Source organism: Mauremys reevesii, linkage group 1, assembly GCF_016161935.1.
Source record: "Mauremys reevesii isolate NIE-2019 linkage group 1, ASM1616193v1, whole genome shotgun sequence".
Taxonomy (NCBI): Eukaryota; Metazoa; Chordata; order Testudines; family Geoemydidae; genus Mauremys; species Mauremys reevesii.
Window position 1 is genome coordinate 241099205 of NC_052623.1, and position 13116 is coordinate 241112320.

The 13116-nt window shown below is 38.0% G+C and overlaps 1 protein-coding gene across 1 annotated transcript; it reads right to left on the reverse strand.

Annotated features, from left to right (window-relative positions):
• Positions 1–447: 447 nt before the first annotated feature.
• LOC120386675 (sulfotransferase 6B1-like) lies at positions 448–12718 on the reverse strand. Its single transcript, XM_039506215.1, has 6 exons — positions 12574–12718; positions 11528–11712; positions 8881–9007; positions 5296–5390; positions 3846–4032; positions 448–1468 (listed from the first exon to the last, which is right to left on the reverse strand). Exons 1-6 carry the CDS (start codon positions 12716–12718, stop codon positions 1350–1352), a joined length of 858 nt encoding a protein of 285 aa, XP_039362149.1. The 3' UTR covers positions 448–1349.
• Positions 12719–13116: the final 398 nt, after the last annotated feature.

The window sequence follows — 13116 nt, forward strand, 5'->3', positions numbered from 1 at the left end:
ACTCTGTCTGTTAAAGTACATAACTGAAGCAATTTAGAAGGTTAAAATATTGTCACAGCAATACGTGGCTGTATTATTCAGATGCTTTTGAAGACTTTGGACTAAGACTTAGCAAAATAGCTGGTAAAGCAAACAGTCATAAAGCTGAGGTCAGAAAAGCGATAATAGACTGAACCAAAAGAAAGAGCTGCTCCTTTTCCCCAAGGTGGTCCAATGTACTAGGAGGTTGACAGGTGACTCAGAGAAAAAGAGTCTCATGGGGGAATAAAATGTTCCACATTTACTTTATCACTGTGCAATGGTTTATTTACACAGATAGAACTGCTGAGTTCTAGTTCACAAAATTTATAAATTAACACAATGGAACAAAACATTTTTCATAAGTAAGGTAACAGAAAACATTTTAAAGTTTCCAGAACAGATCATGTAAATGTACAAATTGGCATACATTTGACTTGCATTTATGACACAATCTTTGACCATTGTTCAGTACTTAATTCAGAATAAATTATTTTTAAGAACTATGTTTTTGAAACTTTCTACAGTATACAAATCTAAAGTGGTGCAATTTACAAACAGGAGGGGCTAAATAGGCACTATTCAGATCAAGAATCCATTAAGGTTTTGCTAAGTTTTCGCTTTGACACCAACTCAGTGCTAGGGTTCAGTTTCAATACATCAAAATTCTGCAAGCTGTCCTTCGGTGATCTCATTCATAAATGACGGAAGTCTCACAAGATCACGTCTTGTGAGTTTCTGCCATCTTGGGTTGAAATCTTAACTGCATTTAACCAGAACTACAAAATCAGCCACTTCCAGTTCTGAATATGATCTAAAGGTTTTGGACATGGAAATTTAAATCTGAAACCTAGCACCTTTAAACTAGACACTTCTTTACGCTGCTAATTCATCTGAAGGTTTTTGTTTTGTTTAAATTGTATTAGGGTCTGGAGAGAGGATGTTTCTATCTTCAAAATTCCAAGGGGTTTGGGACCATTTCTAACAATTAAGAAAGACTTTATTTTTGACTCCTAAAACTACAATTTAGTATTCCCCTTTCTTTTTTCTCACACAGTAAAAAAAAATTAGAAACATGTCAATTGATGTCTAAAGTAAACTTTTACAGAAACATTCCTGAGTACCTTTTGGTGTTCAATCAGTACTGTTCCCAAACTTAGCCCATAATGTTATAATCTGATTTTCTCCTAATATTTTATTAGGAATTACTACACAGGATCTGTTTTTCAGTAAAGTAACTTCAAAAGTACAAACATTGTTTTAACACTATATTAACACATCTCTGGGTTTTTCCGCTCAGTTGTCAGCTGACTAGCACTCTTCATTTGATGTCAGCATTCATATATGATACGTTTTGCCAGTTCACTCAATTTCATCTTCTTATTAAACATTTCTTCAAACATTTTGTTTTCTTTTGGAGTGAAGTGGTTTTTCCAGTCACCAACAGCACCTGGGAGAGTGAGAAATGGGAAATGAACAGCTGAGGCTGCTTTGCTATTGGACAGAGAATGATTTACTGTGTGCTCTTAAATCGTCTGGTTTTGTTAGTGCAAAAATTTGCCCGCATTGTTTTATTATTATTATTTTGCTACCTTGTCTTAGCATAAAGTAACACTTAGGTTCAGGTGAGGTTCCTGGTGGAAAGAGGCTGGCTTATCAGCTGCCATATCATAATAACCATTATATCCTCAGACTACTTTATCTTGCTCTACCTAATTTCCAGTTTAAAGTCACATGCCTACAAAACTCTTTTTTCTCTGGGCCATCTTCCACATTTCCATGCATACCTATAATACAGTGGAAATAGTAAATAATAATCTCAAAGGACTGTCTGAATAGGAGTAGAAGAGAAGCTGGATCAGTAGTCAGCATTGCCAGCTCTCATAATATCTATGTTTTTCTAAATGCCACAGCTTCTGGAGGTATACAATATGGGAGGATCTTAGCTTTCATTTAAAACCAACAACCCTATATTTGTAGCCTTCAAGACTGCAAAGCAAAGCTTGAAAATGTGATTCAGATATCTCTTAAAGCCTCAGAACACCACAGAAGACCATTATAAAGAACCCGAAATGTACTGGTTTTTTATTTATCTCATTAATTTTAAGCCACTCTTCTGATCCTTCAGGGGCCTGACTCATGATTTTTGAATGCTCAGGGTTGGCAGTGCTGAGTGGAGGAACTGGAAGAACATATTACTGGCAATGTAACACACTTAACTACTTTTTGCTCCATAGAACCCACCCATAAATACATCACTGACCTCTGACTAGACAATAGCAAGACAGGCCTGTGCTCTTGGTGGGAATCAGAGCTCCTGGTCATCTAGCCTGCTCCTCCAGGGCCTTATGCTGAGTGAAACCACCCCCACCTACCTGGGCAGTAAACTAGTCTCAGTTGAGCCACCACTCCCTCCTGATCAGTGGAAAGACCTGGCAGTGCTGCCCCCTTGAGGCACCTCAGCTTCTCAGCTGGTTGGAAGTTTACAAAAAATTGAGATTTTGACCAACTCCCCACCCGTGCATCCATCTGTAGGGTGACCAAATGTCCTATTTTTAAAGGGACAGTCCTGTTTTTTGGGACTTCTTCTTATATAGGTACCTATTACCCCCCTCCCCCTGTCCTGTTTTTTCACAGTTGCTATCTGGTCACCCTATCCATCTGCAAAGCGTTCACAATTTTCTCTATCTCCCCACCCATTCACCCATTTTTTGACCAGTTCTATTAGGCCTCAGTCCTGCAATGAGCTCCACGTAGACAGACCTCTGCCTAAAATGAGGTAATGAACACGGAGCTCTTTCCCCATTGTGTTTGCATGCATCTTTTACACACAAACAGGGAGGAGAAAAAATATTTGTAAAAGCAAGAAAACACAACTCTCAAAAATTGGCCAATAGATTCAGGGGAGGTATAGTATCTCACTTTTAAGTTAAACTAGTCAGGAAATTTATAATGAATTTTTTTTTATTTCATTCATTTCTGGTTCAAAATGACTTTGTTTTGTACGGTAAGTAAATTATAGTAAAAAAAAATAAAAACAAAGTAGTCAAAATTCCCCCCCGATTTCCAGTTTGCGAAAGACTTTGAGATTTTGAATTTCTGTCCGGATTCAGGATGGGAAAAAAATTCCAAAATCTCAAAAATTTTTACAGGACAGGAAAAGTTTCTGACCCAGCTGTACTTTTGTTTAAAACGACTAGGGATAACATTTCCAGGAGTGCTTAAATGACCGGGGAATCTAAGTCACTTAAGTGCTTTTGAAAATTTGACCCTAGATTTAGAATTGTATAAGCATTTTAAAGTAATGCATCTCTTTACACTATCAACAGATTCCCACTCATCCATTTTTATTGTGTCAGCATATCCTTTAACATATCCACTTCAATAAGACAACAGGTAATATATAAGATAAACACTAACGCAACCACTCTCAAAAGGAATGTGCTTGTGTGGTTCCTGATAAACTGAGTGACCTTGTCATGCAGTAATGAGGGTACATGTTAGTGTTTGTGAAGGACAGAGGTAGAGAAATATAGATAAAGAAAGAGACAGTTAAGCCCCATGAATCTTTCCTTTCAGTTCTAAATGATCATGCGAACCAATATTAGACTTCTAATTTAGACGCTTCCCTGTGTCTAGTGTGGCCAGTCATTCCCACCAAAGAAACTGGAAAGAAAGCGTACTAGAAATGGATTCAAGAAGAATTCCTTCGTCACTCTCTGGGCATGATCCAAAGCACAAAAAGTCACAGGAAATACTAGTGTCCTCAATAAGATTTGGATCAGGCCTTATATGTGATTTTGTTGGGCCAGTTCCATCCAACGTACCTTTTCGGAATATCAGCTTCCTATTGGATGTGAGTGCACAAACGGTGTGATTTGGGTCACTGTTTTCTTTTTCTACGTTGCTTTTCATCTCAGTGAATGATGACTTCTCACAAATTTCTTTGATTTCACTGTCACTGATGTTTACTCCCAGAAATACACTCATTTTCTTCACAACCATTGGAAGATCCTGAGATATTTGAAAAGTAAAGTATTTGTTTTCTAAGCAGAATATCAGATTTTATTTCTAAATCAAATAAACAACAAAGATTTTTCCTTCCAAAAGACACTGTTCAAGCAAAACTGTCAAACTGCTGTGTACACGTGGTATCTATAAGGTAGGCCTGATTCATCTCTCGCTTACACCCATGTAAATCAGGAGTCATTCTATTGAAGTCACTGGAATTACACGTGTGCAAATGATACAAGTGAGAAGATAATCAGGCTCAATGTGTGTACATTCTTATTTAAATGTATTGAAAAAAATTGCATAGCCAATTTTGGTATCAGTTCAGCAAGGCAGTCAAGCATTTCTCTAACTTTCAGCAGGAGTAGTTCTCATTGCCTTCAAGAGGAATATTAATGAGCTGAAAGTTAGGCATATAGCTGAGTATCTTGCTGAACTGGGGTATGTGGGTGAAATTTTCAGAAAACCGTAAGTGGCTTAGGAGCTAGAACGGGTTCGGTATCTATTTCTTCTCCTCCCCCCAAGAAAAATATTGCTAAAGATGAAAAAATACATTTTTATAGAAATTTTCAGTGGAAAATTGGGACTTTTCATCAAAATATCCCAAACCTGACAACTAAAGCTTGTTGTCTTGGGTGGGGGGTTGTTTTTTAATTCAAAACTGGAAATTCTTGAGGAGAGCAGACATTTCCCACAACATTTTTTTTTTGGTCAAAACCCCAATTTTCTGGTGTAAAAAATAGTTACAATGGAAAAATTTTGACCAGCCTTGTTAGGAGTTCAAGTTCCATAGGCTCTAAATGGGACATACGCACCTAAATCCCTTCAGCTCTTTTGAAAATTCTGTTCTGTATTACTAGAAACAGACAAAAGATTCTGGTACAAGAGAAGTTTTTCACAGCTTGGCAGTGTGATCTAGCTGTCTGTGCACAGGAATAGCAGGTAGGGACTTCTGAATGTTAGTCCTGGTTCTAACACTGATTTGTGCTGTGGCTTTGTGCAAGTTAATAACTCTGTACCTCAGTTTGTCCATATGTGAAATTAGGATTTACTACCTACCTTATATGTTATAAAATTAAGAGGCTAATATTCGTGTAACCCTTTCAAGATGAAAAGTGCAATACAAATACTAAGTACGTCTGTGTTATGAACTTGTTCTGCCTTGTACCTCTTTCATTTTAATTTGCTCTTTAAACTCCAGTGATGCAATTTTACAACAGCTTTGTTTTGCTTTGTTCTGCTGCATGAGATGGGAAATATGTTTACCTTCTTCATGTCTTCATAGAATAAAAATAAGATGTTTCTGTCATTTTTATGCTCTTCCCAGCTTAAGAAATGATCAAACCAGGATCCACAGACAACTGTGAGGAAAACAAAATGGGATTTATATAAACTTAATTGACAAATAATTCTAACTATATAACATACACTAAAAGAAATGTTCTCTTCCTGCCATGCAGTGAGGGTGCACTATATTCCCTTGACTGGTTCAATTTCTTCTGTTTAACTGGATCAAACCAAATGTATAAAGTTGTTCAACTTCTTTTTTTGCATGTGCTTCTGGTTATGGAATTCAGGTATTCTTTTGAGAAACGCGTTTGAAGCTGAACATTGAATCCAAATGCAAGGAAATGTGAGTTGTCCCACTGAAATCTATGGCATTATACACTTACAAAAGCATGTGAATACGCGTTTGCAGTATTAATGCCATCATTTGGGAAGACAGTAATCACTTCACCACAAAATGCAGCCACCTCTGGAGTGAAACACAGTAGCTGTTAATAAGTGCACAGCAATGTTTCAAACATTTTAGGAGAGGAAGTGAAGAATACCGTGTCAATTTAAACTATTTAAAATATTTAAACTGGTACTTAGCCAGCGCCGTATTGCCAACTCCTATGACTTTATAACAAGTCTCATGATATTTGCTGTTTTTTCTTAAATTGCACCACCACTTTTTGAAATCAAGAGATTGCAAGAGCTCCTCAGCTTTCACTTAAAAAAAAAAAGCGGAAGAAGCTCTGGGTCTTTGGCAGTGGGTCCTTCACTCTCGTGGGGAACCCTGAAAAATATTGTGGGGGCCCCTCTGGGGCCCGGGGCCTGGCGCAAATTGCCTCACTTGCCCCCATCCCTCCCCCCGCGCCCCGGGCGGCCCTGTCAGAAACCAGATGGCAAAAAAGAAGAATCCAACATTTTTTTTTTAAATCTTACGGTTTTTAAACCAATCTCTTGATTTTTGAGGGGCCAGACTCATGATGTTTGAGCACGTGGGGTTGGCAATATTGCAATCCCCACTCCCTTTGGTGTGTCTAATGCTGCTGGTGGTGCTGAATGAAGTTCTATGGCCTGTGTAAAGCAGGAGGTTAGACTAATGAACATATTGTTCCCTTCTGATCTTAAAGGTCTATGAACTGTTACTCCCTTGGGGCTTCTGATCAGCAGGTACAAATTTGCTTCCATTAACAAGTGGCCAAATTAGCTTCAGTAGTGCAGGACCCAGCCTAGGGGCACAAGCAACAAAACTGTGGCTGACCCCTGTGTATGTGCAGCAGGACAGGGAAAGGACTCTCTTTGCTTTCACCCTTGTCCTGAAGTCAGTGGGACTCTGCACGGGTGCCCGAAGATCCCTTAGCATGTATCTGTAGAAAAACTGATTTGTGGTTGAATTAATGTTTTTATCCCCGCTCCAGGAACACACACAAAGTACTACAAGACAATAGTCCATGCTATCGACAAGTGATGGGCTACCTTGATTTATTTTTTAAATGATCCTTTTTATTCCGTCAGCATTAGGTGCTCAAAACAGATACTGATAAGGCCCCAAACCCTGCAAATCACTTAAGCGTGTTCCCTACCCTGCTTTTGCTGGGTAGGGAACACAGGAAAGCCTGATGATGTCAATGGAAAACTACCAACTTCAGTGAGCTTTGGATCAGGCCCCAAATGAGTAGCATTTTGTGTTTCTTTTGAACTTCCTACAGCCGTTTGTTGCTGTATTGATTCTTGTGTAGCATGTGTCCAGCAGTAACAAACTGGTATAAATGAGTAATAAAACATTGAAAATGGGGATGGATAATGGGAACACCACCACCAGCACAATCTTAACTTCCACATCAGAATCAAAACGGCTACTCAGAAAGGACTCATCCATGTCCTTGGGGTTTGGAACTGGCAGCTCAAGATTACCCTGCCCTGTGACAGGGCGGGTTGAGTCTGGAGGGGAGAGGGGTGATGGAGACTTCAATAGGTCAAGGCTTACAAATAAAACCTTTGTTTGGATCCAGCCATGCAAAACTATCTACCGGTGTGGGCTGGCAGTGTGGGTTGAAATCAGGATTTGAATTTTGCTGTTTGAATCCATCTCTGGCACAAACATGCCAAAAAGAAGCATCCACATTTATAAAGGGCCCCAGGGGAAAAAAATACAGGTCATGAATGCAAAATAATAAAAAAATACACTGATAAATGAAAAACAAAGATATAATTTGTAATGAATAAACAGGCTTGATAGTTATAGGGCTCAGAATAACATTTACCTTGCTTCATCCAGCTCAATAAAGGGAAATGTGCTTTATATGCTCTCTGATATGTCAGTTTAAACACTTGATTCTTTTCTGGTGTGCTCTCAGAAACCAGGGAAAGCTCTGCTGAGCATGCTCAGAAGAATACCCACCACTTTAAAAAGGGAGCTTATAAGCACTTTTCCTCCTTTCTCATGTTTAAAATGGAGGATGCTGTTGCAAATCACCTTATAAGCTGATTTCTAGTCAGGGGGACATCAGTATCTTCAGGTAAGTTGTTGTGTGATAGACCCTTTCTTTGCCATTTGGTGAAAAAAACACTAGGTTAACTGTCTCTCCAGATTTTTTTTTTTTTAATCCTAAACCTAAAGAGGAAGCTGGAAATCCAAGCTCAGCTGTGGCTAGTTAAAGTGGTTGGTCTTCTGGGGGTTGCAAAAACTGGAATAAAATATTTTTCTGTCAAATCAACAGGGACTCCCTGTTTAGGGGGGACATGTAGCTACCTATGTTTTTGTAAAAGCTTGGATAGTGTTAATTTGCTTTAATGTAGAGTGGGGATAGGAATCAGCAGGTCAGTTTTATTTTGCTTGCTTGTTTTTGAGGATGGAGCAAGGGTCAGTAACTTGTTTGGGAAAGGGTTGGCAGCAAAATGTTTTTCTGGCAGGGGGGGAAAAATGCTAATGCCAGTTCTGGTAGAATTTATGGCCTATGGACTGTTAACTTGTCTGTATGGAGGGCTGGCGTACAGGATTGTGCTATTTGTACTTGTTGAACTTTGATGGCAGAATTCATCCTGAAAATAATCTAAGGCCCTGCTTCTGTGTAGTGGCAGCTTGCTGGGCCCGTGAGCAGACCCACTGAAGTCAGTGGGAATCATAAAAGCGCAGCAATCAACCCACTATCCAAGACTGGTGCCTAAACAAAGCTTCGCTGACTAAATCATTTACTGTTGTCCAGAAGTACATGATGTTTCTGATGTTGCAATAAGGCCATTAAAGAATAGTGCCATTTAAAGAGGAACACATATCTCTGGCAGTAATTAAATTTAAGGGGGCACATGTGGTGTTTCCTATTCCAACTATAGGAAATACTGTAAATACCACACTGAAGGGATAGTAACTACTGTGATTAAGTAAACAAATTGTTTTCTTTGCTTTCGTTTGTACAAAATGTACCGCTGATGTAAAGTTACATGGATGATTTGTAAAAAGGGGGGGGAAATGCCCTGTAAATAAGGAATTTTTGACACTTATTTATATTTCTCACTTCTTGCCATGTGTTATAAGTTTGTAGGCCAAAGAGAGAGAGAAAAGATAAAACTCATCCTTACCATCTCCCCTTAAGAACAGCTCGAGGAAAACAGTCCATGAATCTATGGTGGGGAGATTTGGGTTATCTCTGTAGTAGTGATACATGGAAACTGCAGTATCTTTTGGATTTCTGATGATGTAGAAGGCCTGTAAAAGAAGACACTATGATTACTAAGGATAACTTTCTTATTTTAGAGGATCCACTTGCGTAGGTGTGAGGTTTTTGTACATGCCTTTTAGCTAATGTCAGCCCCCATGTGGTTATGGGTCAGGGTTCTTTTACTGATCATCTTCCAGCCAACAGTCAAATGTCCTTTATAGTTAAAACAACATTAAGGTAGAGGAGGGTATTTGTGGGGGAAAATCACTAATTGATGGATTAACGGGCAGTAATGAACCAGTGACAGAAGCTCGAAGTATATGTGCCTCCGCTAATACAGTATTAGTGGTTGGTTCACAATTGCATATGGGTTTCCTATACATGTGTGGACTGGAATATATGCAAGAGATGGCTTTCATATTAGTTCATGAGTTAATATATGATTTCAATAAATCCCATGAGTAAAACATTAACTACTTGTCATTCTCATGTAAGCTGCATATGATCTGTTCCATGAGAACGGTTCCAACTAGAACTGGGCCTGAATCAAAAGCCTGCATCTGAATAACCATGAAGTTTGCGAGTTTGAAATCAAAACTTGGATGCAGAGCTGAATCTTTCCAGTAGCCTCCAATATTGCTATGGGGAAAAGCAAAAACTGTGGGTGAGTGTGTGAGAGATCTATCAGGACTTGGATTTGTGGCTGAAACTTTAGTTTCAGCCCTTACTTAAGTACGTGCCTTTGGTTTGTAGAATTGGTATCATTGCCTATAACGTTCTTTTGCAAACAATCTATACATGTCTGAAATTCCACAGTCCTACCAAGCAGTTCATTCTAAAGAACATTCCTGAGGAATCATGAACATTACAATCAACTTCATATTTCTGAGAGCAGGGAAAAACTATGAATTTTGAGTAGAAATAAAACTCCAGTGTTTTGCAATACACTAGCTTCAAGAAGATAATTGGAGGCATAGGTTAATAAAACATATTAGCAGATAAGCATGAGAAATGAGTGATGAAATACTATTAAATTAATTTTAAAGTGACTCTTTAAAAGAAGTGTGATTGTGATAGTGGGGTAGTCGTTGCATGGCTTTCTTTCACGTGCATGTATCCCTTACACTTAATGATGTAATTCTAGCTCCATTGATCATTGCACTGAACAAAAATGGTATATATTGTAAGGCCTTTCACTCTTGGTATATATTTGTGCCTTTCCATGACTAAAACTGAGCCACCAATTAGATGTATGCAGTTTAGTCATGGCCATGTGGGTCCCAGGATATTAGACACAAGGTGGGTGAGGTAATATCTTTTATTGGACTAACTCCTGTTGGTGAGAGACAAGCTTTTGAGCCACACAGAGCTCTTCTTCAGGCTCAAAAACTTGTCTCTCTCACCCACAGAAGTTCATGCAATAAAATATATTACCTCACCCATGTTTTCCCACAAAGTAGATGTCCTTCTATGATAAAGTCTCATCTGCAAACCCAGAAATTTAAGTTCAGGTTAAGGGGCATATATCGCCCCCATCTGGATGTGCAGGATCCATTGATGTCACTGGGAGTTGAGCACATGGTTTAAATGCAGAATGTAGGTCTAAGTATACTTAAAAATTAAGAAACTTTTAATTACATGTAGTTAAACTGTTTGCTACTAATGTTATTTGAGGATGCTCAGGCTCCTGTATGTTTTGTCTTTTAAATCAAGTTATTTGTAGCTGATGCTCAAAGACATCTAAGTGAATTTCCATGGTAGTATATAAGGATATTTGGCGCTTTGATAACTGTGGCCATTTCAAATCCAGTCTCACAAATGTCTGAAACATTGTAGTCTGAAGACTGTTTTGCAGGACAACTGATGTCAGGCAGGTTGTAATGCAAGTGGAGGAGGCATGCTTCAGACATTTCATTGTTTAATTTGCGTCTTGAACTAGATCCGTGTTGAAGGTCTGATGGCAAGGTGTTGGCCCTATGTTATCTCATTATATTTTAAAAGATGACAATGCTAAAATAGTACCTGTTTACTGACATGCTATTTTGGAATAAATCTAATTCTGGTGGAGCAAGTAGAGATGAGTTATTGGCTTTTGATTAATTGCTGGGAAGTCACTTCCATCATTCATATCCAGTGCCTTTGCCATTATAAATCTGTATGATTCTATCATAGGTTATCTGTATCAGTGAAACTCATATATGTGTTAATATGTTCTAGCTCAACCAACAAATAGTGATTTAAGAATTACTGCGTGAAATTTGAACGCCTGTGTCATGCAGGCAGTCAGACTAGATTATAATGAATACTGTAAACAAATCAGATTCAATAAATATTTTACACTATGAAATTTTAAATAACATAGGGCCAACACAGGAATGCTACTCTGTTTAAATTCAGAGTAACCGACTGAAGCCAAAGAGTTATTTCAGATTTACACTGGAGTGGCTGAGAGAGGAATTTGCCACTTTAACTTGATACTGTAAGCACCGTCTGTTTAAAAATGGCTACATCCAGACAAGATAAAATATATACTTAATTTGAGAGAGTTGTAATACAACTTATTTTACCTTGCATTGTTTGACCTTAAAATTTGATGGTAACATGTTGTAGTCCAAGTGCGTTGGGATGATTCTCTTGGATGAAAGATTGTTCAGTTCTTCCACTCTGGAGATGTCTCCAAACTCAATAGGTGATGTTAGGGTGACTTTGGTACTGTAAATCTGCATTATAATTTGTGCAAGCCAGTGAGTGCCTTCAGACAATTATTTTTAAGGAAACAAAGGGGAGAGAGGAGAAAAGGATTTATTACTAGAAAAATATACTGATACAGGAAAAGTCTGAGTTTGGAAGTAGTTCACTTGTTTTCAAACTAAAGCTCTGATCCTGCAACACTTAGGCATGTAAGAAATTTTACACCTATGAGCAGTTCTGTTGAGTCCACGTGTGTAAATGCTTATAGAATTAGAGCTGTAGCTGATGAATGAAATAATTCCACTAGGAAAAGTGCTGAGTAACACTGATACTAAAACAAACCTTTTTAGAAGATGTGCATATTATTCAGATAGTTTTATAGAAACTAAAATGTAGCACTATGGCTAAATTTTCCTAATAAAGCTTGAGCATAAAACGTATATACCCACCACCTAGCTGGCAAACTAACATGTTGGTTTACATATTTTCAAAAGTAACAATGACTTAATTTTTGGGGAGGGAGGTGGAGAAATGAATATACAGACAAGCACCATAAAATTACTTAATACAGTTCTGACTAGTTAATGATAATAGTGTAGTAAATCTTTAGCCAAATCTTTACAGTATGGATTTTATTACAAGCAAATTACCTATTGATTTCTAGTAATAAAGGGAACCTATAGGCAGGTGCCGACTATTTAAAATTAAAAAATCAAAATACACTACACAAATATCGTTGATTTTTCACAATTTCACATTTTACATCTCAATACAGCTTCATATTTCGAATCTGAACTTAAACATCATCCACTTTCTGTCTCGCTCTCTCACATACACACGAGGTTTTTCAGTGAGCTTACACCCAGAACGTTCAGCAAACAATTAAAATTCCCCGCAATAAATGTTTAAAGCAGAACTTTACCAGACTTTGGATAGGAAACCAAAAGGATGTCATCTTCTCTAGCATCAAAGGCATCCAAGGATTTTAGAAGATCTGGTGATGACCTAGTTGTAAAGGGAATCCCATTGAATCTGTGAATGAGAGCTGTCTGACTCTGGGTTGACATATTTGCTAATGTCTTGGATCTCTGTACGTCAGATAACAGCTCAGTGACCAGGGGATTTAGAAGTCACTTGTAAGTCAGATGATTTGCACTGACTAATGAAAATTTAGAATTGAAAACTGCACATTTATATACTTTGTAAAATTCTGCAGAGTCACTTCAGACCTTTACCTCATCAGAAAATTAATTATGGCAACTGTAAATTCTACAGAAGTTATCTTGGTTAATCACACAGATACCCCAAGGCCTAATTTGATAATGAGCATATTAGGCATATTTTGTAAGCATATTCATTTGTCATTCTAGTTATTTTCCACTGTTAAAATACTTTGTCTCTCATTTGTTTATCTGGAAGCCTTTACAACCTTTGCAACATAGTGAAACAGAGGGTAAGTTGCTTC